Below are 21,571 nucleotides of genomic sequence, written 5' to 3'. Positions count from 1 at the left end.
TGACGCCAGGAAGGTCATTCCCAAATGCGCTTAATGTTAGCCTGCTTCATTTATTCCACACCCACCTTTGACATGTGTTTGTAGTCATTGTCCTGTTGGAACCCCCAGATTGTAGAGGCTCTTGGTCAGCAGTGGTGTCCCAAGAAGGGATAAGCCACAAAAAAGGCAAGAGGGTTTTATTCGCCTCATGCTGATTGATGCACAAAGGTAACCAGGGCTATCCCACCTGGGCCAAACCAACAAAAGGGCTACTGTGGCAAAAGGTTACGGGGGTGATGTGTCACAGTCACATCCTGTTCTGCTACGTATGAGGCCGTCATGGCTACGGACCACTTAGAGTAAACATGCATCTAGCAGGACCTTGAAAGCAATGATTTTTTCTTTTTTTTATAAAACACATGGACTAGCCTCCAGATTCCCCAGATGTCTGTCACCTTGAGCATCTGTGGAATGTGCTGGAAGTCTGATTTGAGGCCACAACCTCCAGGACTTGGATCCACTGGTAACTTGATGCCAGATACCTCAGGGCAGCTTCAGAGGTTCATGAGAGGTCCATGTCTCCAGCAGTTGGAGCTGTTCTGTTGGCTTGTGGAAGACCAACAGCATATTGGACAGGTCGTCATAATGTTTCGGTTTGCTGGTGAATTTTTCTCTTCATTATACATCATGCAATTACATTTAAAAGTACTGGGATACTGGTACAGGTGCTGTAATGCCTAGTGCAGTGCTACTCCAGGAGCAGGATGATTTAAAGCAGCAGCCTTGTCCTGCATAGCCCAAATAGTCATAGCCATTGATGCATCTTTGTGTGGTTGAGTGTGTGTGTGTGTGTGGGGGGGGGGGGGGGGGATACCTGCCATCAGTTTGTTCTTCAGCACAGCCTCTCATACACAGGCTCCAATTACAGAGAAGGGAGGTGGATGAGGGGAACAGAGAAAGGCAGAGTGATGAAAGAGAGGTCGCTCTCTACACACCTGCGGCTTTTTTAGACTGGGTCTTGTGTACAGACCAGACAGACAGACAGACAGACAGAGGGGCGAGGAGGAACCAGACCCCCACTAGATCTTGGACATGTATATTGATATTGATCTGAGAGCAAAAACATCCTGTGTGTAAATGAAAGGTAGAATGACTGTGTGCAAATGTGTGTGTGTGTGTGCATGCGCATCAGGTGCCAGAAGCCGTGTCTCCACTTTGCAGTAAAGCCGGCTCTGCTGTTGGCATGACGACGGTTGCGGTGGCGTGAGGCTGCTGCCATGGTAACGCAGTACGCTAAGGAGGGGGTTGAGGGCCACTGCTGTTCACTTTGTCCTTTCCTTTTGTTTGCTGCATCTTTCCTGCTGCTCCACTGCTTCGGCCTGTGTGTGTGTGTGTATGTTTGTGTGTAATGGGGGAGAGAGAAAGAGAGGGAGAGAGAGAAAGAGAAAAAATAGGTGAGTGGATAGTTCAGACAGAATGTAATGTGACTGTCCCCATGAAGGTTTTTTGGATGTTTTTCAGTTTTTTAAAGAAGTTGAGACTGTGTGTGTGTGTGTGTGTGTGTGTGTGTGTGTGTGTGTGTGTGTGTGTGTGTGTGTGTGTGTACTTGGTTTCCAGGTTCCAATGTGTGGACAGTCTTACCCTTCAGGCTAGTTAGAATTGTGCTAGAGTTCGAAAAGCCTAAGATGGGTTGTTAATATTGTAGAAAAATATATTTCAGTATTTAATAGACAATTTAATGACACATGATATTGTTGATGATATTGTACACATGATGATAAATGTTATTGCAACATTTTAACATGCAGACAAAATTCATAGACTTATTCTTATCGACATGTAGGTACTGATGGTGCATATCATCACTTAAGTCGTAGCAGATTATGAAAGGACTGGTTCTTCTGATTTGTACAAAAATGTCCATCACACACCAAATGACTGGATCATCCACTACACAACCTAGAACCGAACCAAAAACACCCCAAAAAACACGCTGTTACCTAAGAGATACAGATTCACGTCACCATTTGCATTGACCCAGCATGAAAGAAAGATGAAAACGCCTTTAGGCGAGGTTGTGGATGGAAAAACGGGGTCAGCATGGCCTGCAGAGGGTGTTGGAGGTGAGTAGCACAGCACATTTCGGAGGCTACCCGATATACGAAGCAGAGAGTGACATTTCTGTTCCAATTTTAATGATGCCTCAGTATCTATGAAACCCACTGGCAGCCACAATTCTGAAGAGAATTCTCTGTAGACTGGAATTTTTGCCACTGCTAGTAGACCCGTGTTACTGTATGCTTCCATACCCCTGCAAATTCAGCTACTTCCTCTCATGCCTAAATGCAATCTCTTCTTTTTGCCAAACATTAACATCTGCTTTGTGACTTGTTTTCTACACACCAAACGAGGCATTAACTGCACTGTACCACCTCTTCTCAATCTATGGACCCCCGTCACACACCTCACAGGTTTTTGTCCGGTAATATGTTAAAAAGTTAGAACACCTGATGAAAACCTGTGTCTTAAACATAAGGACATTTGATCTTCATTTGAATAATATTAAGAGATATAATAGACATAACTAAACCAAAAAAAATCATTTTCTTGTGAGGAAAAAGCCCGTGGATACAATAAAGAATTCCTAGTGGATTTTATGTTGGAGATCTCCCCAGGCCCTATTGCAGAAAAGCAGCAGCCCCAAACCATGACATTCCACCTCTGTGCTTCACATGAAATGGGTTCTTGTGCTTAATTGCTTACGCTAAACATATGCTCTGTTACTGTGTCCAAATATTTCAGATTTGGATTAATTTTTCCAACGTACATTGCTCCAGATGTCCTGGTCTTGATCTAAGTGTTCTCTGGAAAGATGCTGGTGGTCTGCTGTTGGACTAAACTTGCTAGGACGGCCTGATCTGGCCATGTTGGCAGTTGTTGCACTCGTAAATGATTTAGCGGCCCCTTCCCAGACTCGTATGCGTCTACAGCCTTCTTCCTGAAGGCCTCAGAGAGCTCTTTGGATCTCACTGTGGTAATAACACTCACTTTACCAGTCAAGATCAAACCAAACTAAATGTCTGAGGGTTAAATAAGACTGGCTCCTCCAAAGACCCCTCTAATGATGTTCTAATGTTCTAATCTGCAGCTGCTAACTTTAGGCGTTTCAGGTAGTAGTAAATGTGGGAGTGTTCTAACTTTTTCCACACAGGAAAATAGGATTTCTATTAATTACATTTTACAAATGATAAGAAAATGCAGGTGATACTATGGGGCAGATATACAACTCCTGATATTAAAATATAAAAAACTGTGTGTGTGTGTATTTTTTATGATATTTGTTGATTTAACATGATTGGTTTGGCTCCTTTGTTTAAGAAATGCACACAGAATGTTTGTCAGTTTTCTAAATGTGTGTATGTGTGTGCGTGTGTGTGTGTTTGCTCTCTTCAGAGGTACAGAGGAAGTGTTCCAGGCTCTGGAGGATAACCAGGTGACCCTGTCTACTATGAAAGCCTCGCGCTTTGTCAGGGCTTTTGAGAAAGAGGTGGACCGCTGGGAGCGCTGCTTGTCGCTAGTGCTGGAGGTCATAGAGATGATCCTTACTGTCCAGAGACAGTGGATGTACCTGGAGGTACACACACACGCACACACACAAGCACATAATTACTGTCAGACTAGTTCTCTTATGAACTAGAACTGCTTCAAATCTTATGTTTGGGCATCCATGGTCATGCTTTCTGTTATCGTGAATAGCTAAGTAAGAAGCTGGTTCATGGCCATTGTTGGAAAAGGCCTGGTGATGCACATTTCAAGGCTTTATAAATGCTCTCTTACTACTATAAATGCTATTCTGCGCAAACCTTCTGAAGAGACTGCTTAGGCTCCTCTAAGCAGCTGCCCAGTGCTCTGGAAATTAAAATAACTGATGACCACAAAGCAGGAGAACAAACAGCTACAAAGTGTTTTTGTTCTGGAGGTCTGAAGGACAAAGACAAATTTCAGAGAGTGCTCCTCAGAAGATAGCTAGAAAGGCCAATCAAACCCCAGACTCAAAAAGATCTTTATAAAGATTTAGCAGACTCTGGAGTGGTGGTGCACTATTCTACTGTGCAGCGATACCTGCACAAATATCACCTTCATATATGATATTCATTACCAGTATTAGCTTTAGAAGTTTTTTTTTAAAGGAAAGGATAAACAGACCATTTGCATTTTGGTAACAAGTCCTATGATGTGTCCTAGGTCTGTTGAAGGTAGGGAGAAGGTTCATTAAGGTGTTCTCTTCATGAAAAGGTGCAAAAAAAAGTGCTCCAACAGTTTTGGGCTTTGGGTTGCAGCCAGTGGCAAGGGGAACAGTTCACAGATAGAGGGAAGAGTGGATTCAGTTAACCACCAGCACACGCCAGAAAGCAAACATGAACAATACACTGACCACTGAAAAACTGAAGATAAAAAGAATATGGCCTCTACAGCAGAATATCAGATTTTAAACATCCATGGGCAACTTAAGATGGACAGCCTTTCTTCTGCAAGGAAAATGAGCACAGAATTGAAAGAATCTTATAACTGCTACAAAAAGCTATTACAAGCTGGGATAACTGCCAAAGGGGGTGTTGCCAAGGTCTGACCATGTAGGTCAGGGTGCCCAAACTTTAGCTTGTTTTTTGGCATGAAATACATAATGTTCCCATTCTGCCATTCTTTTTTTCACACTCTGCTGCATCATGTTTGTTGTAAGCGTGATCAGGTGGTTAACCAAGCATTTACACACACACACACACACACATCTGCAAGCCTTCACTGATTCACCATGAGCTCGCATGTGCAGACTTCAGTAGAATCACACTCATTCGTTAGCTTTAATGAAGCCCATTTCGCTGCAGAGACACAACAGCCGAAGGTTCACCGGGCTAGCCTTGACCCCCCAGCATCTCTGGAGTGATGCATAAACATAAATACACACTCTCAGATGATTGCACAAACACACACCACGGCATGAGCACCCCGAGCCATCTGTTCTCTTAACAGTGATGAAGAGAGTACACAGCGGCTGTCAGGAAAGATCTCCCGTGTGTGTGTGTGTCTTTGTATACACACCTGTGATTTCTTTCGCAATTTATTTTTAACTCCCCCTACCCCTCAGAACATCTTCCTAGGGGAGGATATTCGTAAGCAGCTGTCTCGTGAGTCCACTGAGTTTGATGACATCAACTCCAGCTGGAAGACCATCATGGACCGACTGAACAAGGACAACAATGCACTGAGAGGAACGCACCACCCAGGTACAGATAGGGGGGATTCAGTTGTCCCAGGTAGGAAAAGATTGGTCCACAATAGCTTTCAGCTAGAATTGCAAAGAAGTAATAGAGAACTAAAATCTTAACACATGCCATTCATCAGACTAGTGTAGTCAGATCAGTCAGTCAACTTTCTATATTATACAAAGAAATGCAGAACGCATTTGTTGAGTATTTTAAGATGTTCTTAGATGTATAAACAGTAGGTATGTTATATATGTTGAGGCTAAAATGCTTAGATGTGGTTTTAGGATCCTATTTACCACCTTGTTATTTTACTGCATAATGAAATACACTGATTTCCCTTTTATGATGGAAAAAAGAGAAGAAAATATGACAAACTCTTTTAATGACTGGTTTACACCACCACAGTGACCAACAGGAGCATAGCCTAGCCTAGCCTAGCATAGTCTAGAGCTGTAAAAAAGAACATATAATTATTCCAGATACTTACCAGATAGTTTTGCTGTCCTCTCTGTTTTCGCACAGCAAAGTATGCACTTAGCTAGCTGAAGAAATTGTAACCAGTCAGTTAGCTTTTAGCCTAGCACCTGCTTGCTTCCCTTGATCCCTCTCTGGTCATCCAAGCCTTAGCCTTTAGCCAATTACCTGCTTTCTATCCCTAGCTTCCCTACCTTTTTTTGCCTCATTTTCATAATTTCTCAAATTGCAATTAGCCTTAGGTTTATGTACATTTTAGGGGTGAAAATGTAAGTTAAGTTGATCTGTTGAAACTATTTTAATATATGAATTAGACTCACCCTGAAGATGGATTTTGCACCACAAAAGTAATTGTCTTCAGTCTATGAATATTACATGATACAGTATATTTAATTGTAAATGTTTGACATTGCCTTCTTTTTTTAATTTTATTTATTTGGATGCACATATGTTTATATTGGATATTTGTGGTTGAAAAGCTTGTCTGCTTCATTCAATATACAATTATTGTGTTCTGTGTAATCATGCCAAATATTAAAGTGGCTGTTTCATCTAGCCACCTAGTTCCTTTTTCTTATGGGGAGTTGTAACATTTGCATTCACAATGCTTTAGGCTGAATATCTGGTGACACTTCATTTAGAGTGGCCCTTTGTAGATTACATAAGCACTCGTCAGACTCTCAGTAACATCTCAACAACGTATCGGAGATGAAGCAGCATCTGAACATTCAGTACGTTATCAAGAGACTTTTATTGAAGACCTCTACTGAATTCAGCTGTTCTTCACATTATTTGGAGAGTCCAAGTTGTGGTTGGTGTGGCGCAACAGATAACACCACTACCTGCCAGTGAGCTACCACACCATGTGGGAGACGGGGGTTCGTGGGCAAGACTCCTAACACTACATTGGCCCACTTCTGTAATACGAGTAACCTTGTAAGTCGCTCTGGATAAGAGCGTCAGCTAAATACCATAAATGTAAATGTAAATGTACGTTTAGATCTGTAGATGTTACCTCAGTGTATTCAGACGCCTCACTGCTGCTACTGCAACGTTATGCTGTTAAAGTGTTTCTGATACTGAGTCACAAGTTTATTAAACATTTGCAAAGGACCACTCTAAATATAGTGATATAGACAGAAAAAACTGGAGATGCTGGAATCAATTTTTAATAAATATTATTAATATGATGAGCGGATCCAAGCTTTTGAACAGTAATGCATGTATACAGGTCTGAGTTTTACATGAATGTATGCTCCAGAATTTGCACCAGAATTTGATAAAGGTTTCTGGGAATGCCAGACACAGCACAGTCTGGAATAATGTGGGGGAGCTAAGGAGAGCAGAGGCCATGGACTCACTCTTCTTTTCACTAGGTCTGCCTGAAAAGCTGTCTGAAATGAACGGCAAGCTGGAAGAAATCCAGAAATCTTTAGACATGTACCTTGAGACTAAGAGACAGATATTCCCACGATTCTACTTCCTCTCCAATGATGACTTGCTGGAGATACTGGGCCAGTCACGCAACCCAGATGCGGTGCAGCCTCACCTAAAAAAATGCTTCGATAACATCAAGAGCCTTCGCATCAACAAGGTACGCCCACACATACACACTCCAGGACTCTCAAATGAGTGTATATAGAGCGTAACCTCATGGTCTGACTCTGAAGACTGCTCAAGGTCATGTGAGGTCACAGCAAGCATGGTCTTGGTCTGCGCCTTGTTGTTAGGAGTTCAGTATATCAGAGCAGAGTCAATACTGCGCATAAATCTTTTCTGGACAGCCAGAAAAGCTAGTCTTTTGGTCATATGGGGTCTGGTCTGGGTCAGGCCTGGAGATGCACTTTCAGCAGCAGCTCTGATGCACACATTAAATGTATCTGTGTGAATACGCATGTGTGTGTGGGTAGGTGCGGAACAGCAAGTCTGAGGCTGGTGGAATGTTTTCCGCTGATGGGGAGTTTGTGGAGTTCACTCATCCTGTTCTTCTAGAGGGGCCCGTGGAGGTGGGTTCACTACAAAGGCATATCAATACACTCTTACTTGGGTTGACAACACAACACACTTTTCTCTAGTGCTCAGTTCTTGTTTGTGTTCTTGTGGGATAGGCATGGTTATGTGATGTCGAGCGGACCATGCGGTGGACTTTGAAGGATTCTCTGAAGAACTGCCGCATGGCACTAAAAAAAATGACTGGAAAAAGGGACAAGTGGGTTAAAGATTGGCCTGGACAGGTGAGTGGCCTCTTTTTTGTTCTGTGTCTATGTGTGTGTGTGTGACTACTGTGGGAGTGGGGGGCATGTGGTAAATTGTGTGCTGTTTTTGTGCAGATGTTGATAACAGCCAGTCAGATCCAGTGGACCACAGACGTCACCAAATCCCTGATTACAGGCAGAGAGAGAGCGGACAAATCCGCACTCAAATCCATGAAGAAGAAACAGGTGAGATGAAGGAGCTTTTTCCCACTATGGCCTTCCTGTCCTACAAACACACTGATTTATTTTCACGGGGCGTAAACACACTGATTGTTTGCTGTCTTGACTGTTGATTTTCGGAGCTCATGGTCATTGAAATTTCATCATGTGTTGCAGTGTATATCAGAACACATCAGGTTGCTCGCTGTCACTGCACTCATGCCCGTAACCACCGTGCCATAACATGTCACATAGAGTAGTGATGTGGCACCAGGCAGAAATGTAAGCTTTTTGTCATGCGTCCGTGGCAGGTGTCCATGCTACACCGCTACTCTGATGCCATCAGGGGAAACCTGTCCAAGATCCTGCGCCTCAAGATCGTCGCCTTGGTTACAGTGGAGGTCCATGCACGTGATGTCATTGACAAATTGGCCAAAGCAGGGTGCTGTGACGTCAATGCCTTCGACTGGCTCTGCCAGCTACGCCTCTATTGGGAAAAGGTGAGAGAGGGGGAAACAGTGTCTGAACAGCGGCCCAGAGACTGGACATTCATGGTGTGGTCCAGTTGTGGTGCTGGTCTGCTGTGTAAGAACCAGTCTTCTGTCTCCTGTTCAGAACCAGTTTTGTTGATCTTTTCAGCATGAACTTTTAAATTGATGCCCCATCGTATAAAATGCTGAAATTGGAGATACACTATATGGACAGAATCAAGGCTATTTAACAACAGTTTATCATGCTTTTGTTGGAGTAACTGTCTCTGCTGTCCAGGGAAGGCTTTCTACTAGATTTTGGAGCTTTGTTGATTGTGGGTTTTGGTTTGCTTGTATTTAGCGACAAATAAGGGCATTAGTGAGGTCAGAATGTTGGATAATCGCCACCTCACCTCATCTCCGACTCCCCAGCTCATCCAAACGATCCATCATTCCAGAAAACATAGTTTTATTGCACCACAGCTCAAAGCTGGGGCTTTATACCCGCTTTATACACGCTTGGCAGTAGGCATGGTGCCAGTAGGTTTAGAGTCCTATTCTACTGGCAGTACTTCTCTACAGGGACTAAAAAAGCTTTGACTAAACTAGATGTCTCTTCAATGGGTGCAAACTAAAAAAGCTAAATGCATTTGTTAGAAGGGGTGTCCACAAACATTTGGACATGTGGTGTATAACCATGTCATTAAAGCTTCACTGAATTGAACTGATTTGAGCTAAACTGAATCAGGACAGATTGGAATGTATGCAGTATCGAGATGATTCATATATAAATGACTCATTAAAGCTTCACTTATCTGTTTGTTTGTTTATTTGTCTGTTTGTCTGTCTGAATCTACCTGCAGGATGTGGATGACTGCATCATCCGGCAGACCAACACTCACTTCCAGTACGGTTACGAGTACCTGGGCAACTCTGGCCGCTTGGTCATCACCCCCCTAACCGACAGGTACGGTAGCCATAGCAACATTGCAGTCCTTACCTATAAAAGGTAATAGCAGCTGGCCTGGAAGCCAAAGCTTATTGGATTCCCTGGAGTCGAACGGTCTTCCTGCTCCGATGTTAAGCTTTCTTGCCGCACTGCTGCCATTGCTAGCAGATGCGTTCCCCTGCAGCATTTCTCTCCATTTACATTTTTCCTCGAACCACTGCAGCTTTTCAATTCCATGTAAACCTACAGCTATCATAGGCATAAAAAAAGCCTTGTTGTGTATGATAACATTGTACCTGAGCAAACTAGCCCCCACCGCTCATTTTCTTTGAGTCGAATGGCCGTAGCTGCATAGCATAAGAAATACTCTCATCCTCTTGGGGTCTTACAATACACACTTCACCAGATGTAGCCTGGAGTTATCAGGAAGATTGTCATTAGCGAGAGTGTAATATTCCCTCATGTTATTGAAGATAATGCTACCACTGTTGCCCATGATCCAGTCAGCAGACATGATAATAACGGGTAATATTAACACCACTGTAATAATCATTAGAATAATGTCAGCTTTCTAGTAATGATCATCATCATTTGATAAATGCATCAGGGCTTATATATATATATATATATATATATATAGCTGTACAGCTGCAGAGACATTCCCGAGCTCATCAAAGTCAGGATCAGCTGTAGCAATGGTAGACTGCCTGATGTGTCTTCATTAGCATTATAGGATGAACAAGGATCACTGGAGAGTTGACAGCCACGAAGGGGCAAATCCGCAGCATCAGCGTCAGGGTGATAATCAACACACTGACCTAAGAGAGAGAGAAAGAGAGAGAGAGGGAGAGATCACAAGTGTGCCAAAAAGATTTGATTGGATTTGATTTGATTTGATTTCAGAGAGAGAGAGAGAGTGAAAGAGAGAGATACCCACTCACACTCTTCTTGAGCTTGGGTTTGAGGCTTCCATGGGCAAGCATTACAGGATTCCTCCCCACTATCAAATATTCATGGGAGTCTGCATGGGAAGTGAGAGTCAAGAGTCAATAGCTGATTTTATATTGCGTCCTTTAGAAACAGCAGAATCGCACTGGAGAACACAGCTGCAAAACGATCTTCCATGAAATGAAAGAAAACATCTAATCCTGGCTTATGCTGATGAGCACATGACATCCTAAACCCACTCAAGGACATGGAGAATGGGCTTACGGGTGTCTTTCTTTCCTTCTCTGTGTGTCTGTGTGTGTGAGACTGTCTACACTTAGCGCTTTGGGTCTGTATGAGTGTGGTTTTGAGTGTGCATAAGCATCTGTGATTTGTTGAGCCTTCCTGTCTGTGTGGATGTCTTTGTCTGCTCTGGGTTTTCACCTGCCAAAAGGACACAAAATGGCCAAAGGCATGAGGACTCCCCTCCACCTTATTGAATGCAGGTGTTTCAGCCACAGCCAGGTGTACACAATCAAGCACAAAGCCTTGCAACCTCTATAGGCAAGCATTGCCAGTAGAATGCGTCATACTGAAGAGCACTGTTACTTTAAACATGGCATGGTCTTAGAAAGCCACTTTCACTGCAGGTCAGTTTGGGGAATTTCTGCCCTAGTAGATCTGTCCAGAAAATTGTAAATGTTCTACACTGTACAGAGCTAGAAGAACTATCATCAGCAAAAGAACTATACACCTCCGTGATCATTACAAGTGCTGTGAAGTCACGCCTAACAATTTGGCATTCTAATATATATATACATAAAGGCTTGGTGGATGCCAGGAGAATGGTACCTACTAGACTGCATAGTGTCATTAGTAGAGTCTGGTGGAGGAGGAATAATGGTCTGGCTGATTTTCAGGGGTTGGCCTCAGCACTGTCAAAAATGTGACCCGTTGAAGCTGACTCTGACTGCCAAGTTCAGTGAGCGTCACTGTATGAGCTTTAATAAATGCAACATTTAATGTTACAAAAGGCAAAGGAACACTTTTTATTAAAACACTAATCAGACAAAAGTGACTCAATGAACTGATTTGGTAAGTTCGGCTGTCGTTAACTAAATGCTGGTTCTTTGGTGTACTTATTGGTAATTTTATGGTGTGTTGAACAGATTTGGCTAAGTTAGGTACACAGTGTACTATAAATAATTCTGATTAATAGATTAACAAACCAATAAAATGCTCTAAAACTACTTGGAATAAACTGTTATTTTATTTTAACTTATATTGAAAGTTAAGATCGTTTTTGCCTTCCCCTGTACAGTCACCATTTTGGAGATACATGTTTTTCATTGGACACTGGCTAAATGGAATTAATCTTTAATTAATTGAGCTGATTGAGCTGGTTTTTGCTGTTATGGTATTGGCCATTTTATTGTGTGTTGAAATTGACTCATGATTCAATCCTAATGGAGTGCAAAACACTAACTAAATGAACTGATTTGGTAAGTTTGGCTGCCAGTTACTTTACAATGCTGCAGTTCATTTACGTATTTTGTATGTTCATAGTATGATTGACTTTAACCCAAAATATTCTTATTTTTTGGCATTCTTGAACAAATAGAATAATGGAATTAACTTTTGATATGTGTCAGTCAGTCAGTCAGATTGGTCAGTTTGGCTGCCAGTTTCTTTTAAATGCTGTAATAAATGGACTTTATTGTTGATAAGTAAATGGTATGACAGACTTTAAAGCCAGATGAGCTGGGGTTTCTCTTCAGTGTGTAACCCAAGTCGGCACCCATGCTGTTGGATGATGTTCTCGGGACTCTGCATGTCTGTCTTGCCAGCTGTGTTTGTATGGCTGGGCCTGGTCTAGCACTGCTTATTGTCTGCTTCCTTCACTCTTTTATCAGTGTGTCCAGCTGTGAGGCGTCCCTGGTGTGTTTCCACATAGCATTTGCGAGTCTGCGGACGTTACGTGGCTGTATCTGAAATTGTTTCCTGTTATTACTGCACTGCTTCAGGTCTTATCCAGTTTGTAGCTGTTTGATTGTCAGTATACTTAACTAGGTGCTATATTCAGCAAAGTTTAGTGTACTGAAAAAATAAGTATGAATGTGTGTAATTTTGATGGGATATTGCCGGAAACAAACTTTCATTTATATATATATATATATATATATATATATATATATATATATATATATATATATAGATTTTATTTTTTTTTTATAGATTTTTTTTTTTTTTAAAGCTGTTCTTTATGTGAGTCAGAATTGAATGACAAGTGGATCAAAAACTTACATGAACTTACAATGTTTGTTATCGTTCTGATTTTGTAAGGACTGCAACAATGTGCTCTACATATTTTAATGCACTGTTATAAAACACTAATTTTATTACATCAATGCCAGCTAGAAAATGTAGTCATGCATAGTTTGTGTTTATGGAAAAAAAAGGAAATACAAATCTTAGATTTCGCTGTCTTTTGATGCAAGGGCCCAACAGCTAATTTGTGGTTGCTGTTGTTTGCATGTGCAATCTGGTTGCTAAGCTACTGCCACAGCATGATGAAGTGGAACGAATTCTTAAGGCGTCTTTATTGTTTCATGCACCGGTTGGCAATTCAATGCTCTTTGTTATGCATGGAAACGATGACTGAGTAAAGTAAGTGACCATTTTTGCAGGTGCTATATGACTCTGACCACTGCCCTGCATCTGCACCGCGGAGGCTCCCCCAAAGGCCCCGCCGGAACAGGAAAGACAGAGACAGTAAAAGACCTGGGCAAAGCTCTGGGCATGTACGTCATTGTGGTCAACTGCTCTGATGGCCTAGACTACAAATCCATGGGCCGCATGTACTCTGGCCTTGCTCAGGTATGTTATTACCATGGAATATAGACCATATAAGCATATGAATAAGACATTAATCTTTTATATGCACACTGTGGACAGTGAGGTGAGACATAATGAACTTTGCTTTATATTATGATTATTATTAATAAATGGTAAGCTTGTGTGTGTGTGTGTGTGTGTGTGTGTGTGTGTGTGTGTGTTTCCAGACAGGTGCATGGGGTTGCTTTGATGAATTTAACCGCATAAACATTGAGGTGCTGTCAGTAGTGGCCCAGCAGATCCTATCCATCCTCTCAGCTCTGTCTGCAGGAGCCACCAACTTCATCTTTGAGGGCAAAAACATCCGCCTGGTCTGGTCTTGTGGTATCTTCATCACCATGAACCCTGGTACATATTGCACAAGAAGAGAATGGTTATGATTCTCTTCATTAGCCATGTGTATTTTATAAGCACAATCTGAGCTGGATTTGTAATATAATTGTAATATAATTTGTTAGAGATTTGACCAGTCAGTTTCTACGGCATAAAAATACGTGTAAATATGAGTTCATGCTGTCATACATTTCAGTTTTTGAAGTATGCTACACAATATATGCAGATGAGTTTCAAAAACAAGTGCTGTGAACTTACAGAGTCATAAGAGAACTATTTGGCCCCAATCAGCAAAGATCCATTTGGAGAAAAACAGAAACACTTTGCTATCTGGGAAGTATGGTGGTGGATCTGTCACGCTTTGAGGTTGTGTTGCTGCCAGTTGCATTGGCAATATTGCATGGGTGGATGGAAGAGTGGATTCCACAAAATCCAGCAAATAGCAGCAAATCCTGGACGCAAATGTCAAACCATCTGTTAAATGGCTGAAGCTGAAAAAATGATTGAGAAAATGATTGCTTCTACAACAGGAAATTATCCTAAACACATCTTATCCACCATGGGCTACCTGAGGAGACACAAACTAAACTAGAGCTTTTGGAAATGACCTGCTCAGTCCTCTGACCTAAAAGCTGTCCAGCAAGCTGTCGAGCAAGACGATCCAAGAATATCTCAGAACTCTAGGCTTTCTGTAAGAGAAGATTAAGTAATACCTTTAGAGAAGTAAAAGAATGAGAGGTTGTAATATGAGTTGCGTTGAAAGTGAACCCTAAGGAAAAAATCTTAATGTATGTGTACTAATGTGTGTATGTATGTGTGTGGATCTCCTGTAGGTTATGCTGGTCGTACTGAGTTGCCCGATAATCTGAAGTCTATGTTCAGGCCCATCTCTATGGTAGTGCCTGACTCCACTCTGATCGCAGAGATAACGCTGTTTGGAGAAGGCTTCAACAATTGCAAGGTGACTTTGCGTGTTTATTCTTTCAGTTCACACATACATACACCATATGTCCAACTGTTTATGGACACCCTGTTCTAATCAGTGCATTCAGCTACTTTAAGTTGCACCCATTGCTGACACAGATGTGCAACTGCACACACACACAGCTTGTCTAGTCCCTGTAGAGACATATTGCCAATAGAATGGATAAACATTGTGAACCTATAGGCACAAAGCCTGAGCCAGAATGGGCTGGAGAGGTGTAAAGCCTCCCAGCATTGAGCTGTAAAGCAGTTGAACTGTGTTCTCTGAGACTGATCTTAGAGATGACAGTAATTGTAGTTATGAAAGTGATGTAATGTAGACTTAAATACAGGATGTAAGGAGTTAAAAGCATTTCCAGCTCTACCTCATACATGGCCAGCTGTGTACTGTATGCAAGTTGCATCCTTCTCTATGTTTGTTCATTTTAATGCTTATAACTGCAGGCATACAAGTACCCTCATACAGCCACTCATTCACTGTGCCCAAATTGCTCTTATCTGAGAGGAAGCCTTCATTTTCTCTCATCAGATGAGAGAAAAGGGCAGTTTCAGTCAGTATAATAAACTGTATTCCCTCTTCATGATTGTTATTGTTGTAATATTTCACTTCTCGCTGAACTCTAATGTCTCTTTTACCCTTCAAGGATTTTTTTCAACTAGATCGTTTAGATATTCCAAATGACTTTTTTTAAGAAGAGATGAATCAGTCATGAAGGTTGATGGGATGACCATGAGAGAAGAAAAAAAGGATCCACCAATTAATTTTCAGGCACTATTTACTGAATCCCCTTTTTATAGTGGGTCGGGTCAGCATGAGCTATTGCCCATTATGCCTTTTAAGAGAGGCCTGAAGATCAGGAATAGGATTAGATCATTATCAGAGAGAGAGAGAGATGGGCAGCAGGTTAGTGTTTGCTATTAAGCTCGGCTTTGGAGCTGGAGGGGATTGGATCAGATAGGCAAACACAGATGAGCCCAGGCATGCACACACACACACACACACACACATAAACACACATACACACACATACATGCCCACAGACACACTCCAGGAGACTGATCTCACTGTTGGATTACCACTAACGCACAGCAGACATGCCCTGTATGCTTGCGTGTCTGCCTATCCTGTCTGTGTGTGTGTGTGTGATTTTGGGCAAAAAACACCTGACTGGCATAGCTGAACAACACGATGTGTGTACCCCCAGCCCCTAAAACACACTCCAGGCCTGGTAGGCGTAAAATCCCTCCAAAATATCCACTGAGAGCTCCTGGCTGCTCCAGCAAACATGGCCCTAATGGAAAAGCCTTATTTGTTGGTGCTGTACACAAGCCCAGTTAGCTGGCAGAGAGAGAGAGAGAGGCGCTGGAGATTGGACTTGGAATGACAAATAATAGAGCTGAGATTAAGAGCGGCAGGAAGAGGAGCAGCATCAAGCCTTTCGCCAAAGCCCTGAATGTCAATGTTAGATTTCATTTGGCCAGCACACATGCTCCTTTTCTCTCTCTCTCTCTCTCTCTCTCTCTCTCGCTCTCTCTCCCCCTATCTCTGTCTATATCTCCTTTCCTCTATCTCTATCTCCCGTCTTCTCTCTCCCTTTCCGATCTCACACACTGCCTCTCTCCCTGTCTCCTTAAACAATCGATAGGCCCTGTATCATTATGGGCTATTGAGAGGACTATTACCTCTGCAAATGGGAGGAAATGGACATATCAATGTTGTGTCATGTCAGATGGAGTGGAAGTTAGCCTGACTATTGCAGCAGAGAGAGAGCGAGAGAGAGAGAGAGAGAGAGAGAGAGAGAGAAGGAGAGTGATGTATATTGAGACAGCGCAAAAATGGGAGGAGATGAGAGCGAAGGAAATTCTGCAAGAAGGAGAGAGGGAGATTGAAAGAGAGAAAGAGAGAGAGAGAGCTCGTTGGCCCGTTGCAGCGAAGTGTGGAAGTCTGGTGTTATGAGCCGTAACAGACAGTGGGGTATCTGTCTCCCCAGAGCCATGAGGCTGTGCTACCTATCATGGCTGTGGGGTGTGTGTGTGTCTGTGTGTCTGTGGATGAAGGATTGTGTCTCCCTGCGGAGCTATGTTGGTGAGCAGTGTGGAAAACGAGCTGACATGGTAACCAAGGCTCAGTGCATGCACATTCTTACACACACACACACACACACACGTTCACCTTCTTGGTTGGGTAACAGTGAGTTGAATAGGGTAATATATGTGATGCGTACAAAGTCACATTCACATCCACAATGAGTAGATATCAGGTTTTGTGCATATGTGTGTGTGTGTCTGTGTGTCACTGCTGTAGGCACTCTGAGGTATAAGGCACACTCTGATTAACATGGTCATTTTAGCTCAGTATGTATGACTCCGCCTCACTGCCTGCAGCTCTCCTTCATTACATCATGTAGTCTGCTTCTCTTCCACACACACACACACACACACACACACACACACACAGGGGTTTGTTTTTCTACAATGTCAGAATGCGGGGTCATGAATACACAGATGACACAAAACATTATGAACATTAATAGATGAGATGAACATTATTTCATAACAAGGTCTGGGGTAGACGGTAACTGAACCGTGGGTTTCGGACTGACCTTGACAAGGATCAAATCATTATGGTCTGACGAACTGCAACAAAGGCTAGCCCATCTGGACCGAACTGACAGGAGGGCTACTGTGGTAAAAGAAATCTTGGCATTTATGTATGTATAGTCATATTATATACACACCCACTGAGCACTGCATTAGGACTGTATTATCTGATATAATGCAATTGTTAGCACAACAGTCTTTAGAGTTACTCAGAATGGTGCAATAAAGGAAAAATGACCAGTGAGCGACAGTTGTGAAGACAGAAACCTCTTCTTGATGAGAGAGCTCAACAAAGAATGTCTAGATTGATTCAGGGTTGACAAAACTTTAATAACCACTCTATACAATTGTGGTGAGCAGAAAAGCATCTCAGAATGCACAACTTATCCAACCTTGAGGCAGATGGGCTACAACAGCAGAAGACCACGTCAGATTCCATTTCTGTCAGCCAAGAACAGAAAGCTGAGGCTGAGGTGGCTCGGCACAGGCTCACCAAAACTGTTGACAGTTGAAGACTGCAGAAACATAGCCTGGCCTGATGAATCTCGATTTCTGCTGAGGCACACAGATGCTTGGGTTAGAATTTGGAGCCGACATCCATCGACATCCACTTAAATCCATGGTCCATGTAACTGTTTTTTATACTCATTAAAATAAAATTAAAGTCAAAGAGTCATTAAAATGTAGTCTGTATGTCCGTAGTAAGTATGAACATGCATGAAGTATAAAGGCAGTTTAAATTGCCTTTTGTCATGACTGCACTAATTCAAATAAATTAATTAAATTAATTAAAAAGTAACTAAACTGATCAGTAATAGCACATACAAATAAAAATCACAGAAAAATAACCACCACAATCAAATAACCTAATTTTCTAATACAGCCAGAGCACTATACAGTAGCCTGTACAGCCTGTACGCATGTGGTCAATGAATTCACTTTCACTATCAAAGAGTTTAGGCTCTGTTCTAGCCACCAGTGGAAATGACTGCATCTTTGTTGTAGAGATTTCTTCGCTGAGACTGAGGACTGACTCACTGGTTAGTCACTTCAGAGTGCTGAGATTCTTTTTTTTAGTATTTCTGCAACATTTTAGAGCCAGCTTTGAGAAGTCCCACAGATCCCAAGCTTTTCTCATGTCTGGACAGGTGCTATTTGTTCTTGGCTACTTGGATATTAAAACATTCTAGCAAGAGATTGATGGCAGATTAGGAACCTTTTACCCCTGAATCATCCCAACATTATAGCAGGAGCTGGAAGCTATGTTTATACTTAACGTATTACAGTTGATGGAGAGAGCCAACAGCAAATATGTTTCAATCAAGATTTTTAAAATAAATGAATTTGCTGGAGCTTTTTCAGAGCAGGTATGGTAGGCAACCAAAGTGAGCTACAAATCTATAGAATGTAAATAAGAGGCGCTGGTTTCCACTCAGAATAGTCGTGTTTGTAGAGTAATTTGCAAACCATTGGCATTCACTAACATACATACCTTCCACTAATAAAACTGGTGTTTTATGCAGCATTCATGAATCTGGTGGATTGTTTTTGGAACAGTCCAGTTTGTTTGTAATTTACTCATAATTTTCTCATTTTTTATGAAGGTGTTTTTCAGAGGCTTTCCCCAGTCACTGGATGTAAATCCAATACAACAGCTTTGGGTAGTAAAGCGGGAGATTCAGAGCATCAATCTGCCAGATTTTGGACCAGAATCGCAAAGGAATGTTTCCAACATCTTGTGGAATTCATGCCATGTAGAATTGAGGCTGTTTTGAGAGCAGAAGGAAGATCTGCCCAGTATTAGTCTGTCTATATGTAAACTCTGTCTTCTCTGGTTTTCTTACAAAGTCAAGACCTTGTGTCCCAAAAATGTATGAAAACGCACACATGCACACACCGACACACAGTTTTTTTTCTGCTATGATTTCCATTCCTACATTTCCATATCTTTGTGCCCGTTTGTCATTGACATTCATCCTTGTGTGTTCTTCCCTGACTCTCACTGTCTCACTGTGACTATTGTTGATTTCCATTCTTTGTTGATGAAAAAGTGATGCAATAAATGTCCTTTTTGAATTTTCTCTCTTTCTTTCTCGCCCCCATTTCTTTCTCTCTCTCCCTCTCCCTCTCTCTCCTCTCTCTCTCTCTCTCTCTCTCTCTCTCTCTCTCTCTCTCTCTCTCTCTCAGGTTTTGGCTAAGAAGGTCTTCACACTTTACTGTTTAGCAGTGCAGCAGTTGTCAAAGCAGGATCACTATGACTTTGGCCTGCGTGCGCTCACCTCACTGCTCCGCTACGCTGGAAAGAAGCGCAGAGCCCGTCCTGACATTGCAGATGAAGAGGTTACACACACACACACACACACACACACACACAAAATCAGCTTGACCCCAGAAATCACCTCAAGTTCACTTTGCCAGGGACCAGTATAAAAACACTCTCGCCAATTGCAGCTCCTATGTCCCAAATGATGTGTTATCAGAAGTGGTCTGTTTGCGTGGCTGTATGTGTGTGTTCAGCAATGAGGAGACCGCTGACAGGGATGTAACACTAAAACCTGTGCCTCACACCCCGTCGGGAAAGCTGGCTGTGATAAAAAATGTATCAAAGAGGACAAAAACTTGAAAAGGAAACTTTAAACGAACTCGTCTTCTCTACCTGAGTGAAAACTCTACCCCTCTTTCGCTTTTTGGTGTGGATACTTTTGCCTGTGTTAATAAAAAATAAAAAAACACTTGATTACTTCATGCTGGAATGATGTCCGTATGCAGGAGCTTAAGCAACACTATCTGGCATTTTCAGCTTAAAATATCAGCTTCAAAATTATTGTGATGATAAACTAAGCAGGCAGGAAAATGCATGCGAGAACCGCATAACGCTTCCTAATTCGAGTCAGATTTGTATAAAACCCTGCAATATAACTGTACTGTCTCGGCCTACATGCTTCTATCACTGCCACATCTGCAAAAAGTGGGAAGGGGCTCAAAGCACTGCTGTGAATTAGACTCGCCACCTGTAGGGGGAGGCCATGAGCAAAAAATTCCATTTTGTCATACTGCTGCTTTAATGTTAGGCTGCAGTCCTTACAGTGTTCTGTGTTCCTAAGGATAAAGCTAAGAGAGAGACATAGCCACAAACAGAACAGAGCTACAGGAAGAGAAGGGATCTTACATTAGTGCAGTGTGAAATTCAGTAGGCTTATGTTTTCAAAAATCGACAGTCACAGTATAAGATGTTACATTTTACAGCTTATGAATCTATGCTTGCTGAGTACTGCTACAAGAACGTCTTACAGACTCAACAGCTTGTTTTTGTTCGCATTTCCAAGAGGCAAATGTTACTCCTTACATTTTCATTTAGCCCTTCAAACAGCCCTTCTTTTTCTCCTGCCAGTCAGGCTGCTGCACATTTTAATTGATTGTTTGTATCAAAACATCCAACCAACTTAATGAAATTGCCTACAATTATGCTAATTCATCTTTGTGTTAGGACCAGTACCACCCATTAGATACTGCATGACTCACCACCATATCAAGTGTTTACTTTTTACTTTTATACATTTGAAAGAGTTTCAATATTTATACTTTTTGACTTTCACTCAGGTGGGATTTTGGCTCTATAGAGCAGCTTAAGGGAGGTAGCACCCTAGGGTTAGATGTTCCCTGATGTTGCTACTGGGTAACAGTGATTTATGATCTGTGCATTTATAGGAAGCTGTATGATAATGAGAATGAGAATAGCTTAATCTATACAACATTTTAGCAGTCGTGCTGGAGATCTGTTTTTTATAGTAATAAAATGTACCAAGACAACTGTACAGTACAGTTATTCTCTTTATGTATTAGCTTGGAAAGCTGGGATCAGGGCTCAGGGTCAGTTATGCATATGAGGGCCTTTTTTAAGGCTCCAACAGCAGTAGCTTAATGGAGCCGGGTGATCAGTAACCCCAGCCTTAATAATAATAATAATAATTGTAATTTCTAATGTTTGTATAATATTATCATCTGTTCAGAATCTTGCAATAGTCATGCGATCATGAATAGTGGCCTTAATGTCATTTTTAAATAGAAAATTGTAGCTATATATTGTTATATGTAACACTATATTGTAAATATTAAACAAGGAGAGGACATTGATCACCCATAACATTAGTACCACTGACAGCTGAGGTGGAAACACTGATGATTATCTTCATGTACCATGACATCTTTCAGTCTTCCAAAGGGTGGCTATATTAGGCAGCAAGTGAACAGTCAGTTGTCAAAGGTAATGTGTTAAAA

At 41.9% G+C, this 21,571-nt stretch overlaps 1 protein-coding gene across 1 annotated transcript in view; it reads left to right on the top strand.

The window, feature by feature from the left end:
- dnah2 (dynein, axonemal, heavy chain 2) overlaps nt 1-21,571 on the top strand; it is a 179,854-nt gene that overhangs the window by 85,430 nt on the left and 72,853 nt on the right. Inside the window, exons 28-39 of the mRNA XM_072687948.1 lie at nt 3,433-3,613; nt 5,126-5,264; nt 7,097-7,314; nt 7,631-7,726; nt 7,829-7,954; nt 8,051-8,161; nt 8,446-8,634; nt 9,468-9,571; nt 13,168-13,357; nt 13,543-13,723; nt 14,542-14,669; nt 19,481-19,633. Coding sequence (XP_072544049.1) covers nt 3,433-3,613; nt 5,126-5,264; nt 7,097-7,314; nt 7,631-7,726; nt 7,829-7,954; nt 8,051-8,161; nt 8,446-8,634; nt 9,468-9,571; nt 13,168-13,357; nt 13,543-13,723; nt 14,542-14,669; nt 19,481-19,633 — 1,816 coding nt within the window. The remainder of the gene's footprint in view (nt 1-3,432; nt 3,614-5,125; nt 5,265-7,096; nt 7,315-7,630; nt 7,727-7,828; nt 7,955-8,050; nt 8,162-8,445; nt 8,635-9,467; nt 9,572-13,167; nt 13,358-13,542; nt 13,724-14,541; nt 14,670-19,480; nt 19,634-21,571) is intronic.

Source organism: Salminus brasiliensis, chromosome 9 (assembly GCF_030463535.1).
Source record: "Salminus brasiliensis chromosome 9, fSalBra1.hap2, whole genome shotgun sequence".
Taxonomy (NCBI): Eukaryota; Metazoa; Chordata; class Actinopteri; order Characiformes; family Bryconidae; genus Salminus; species Salminus brasiliensis.
This window is presented reverse-complemented; position numbering and strand designations above follow the sequence as displayed.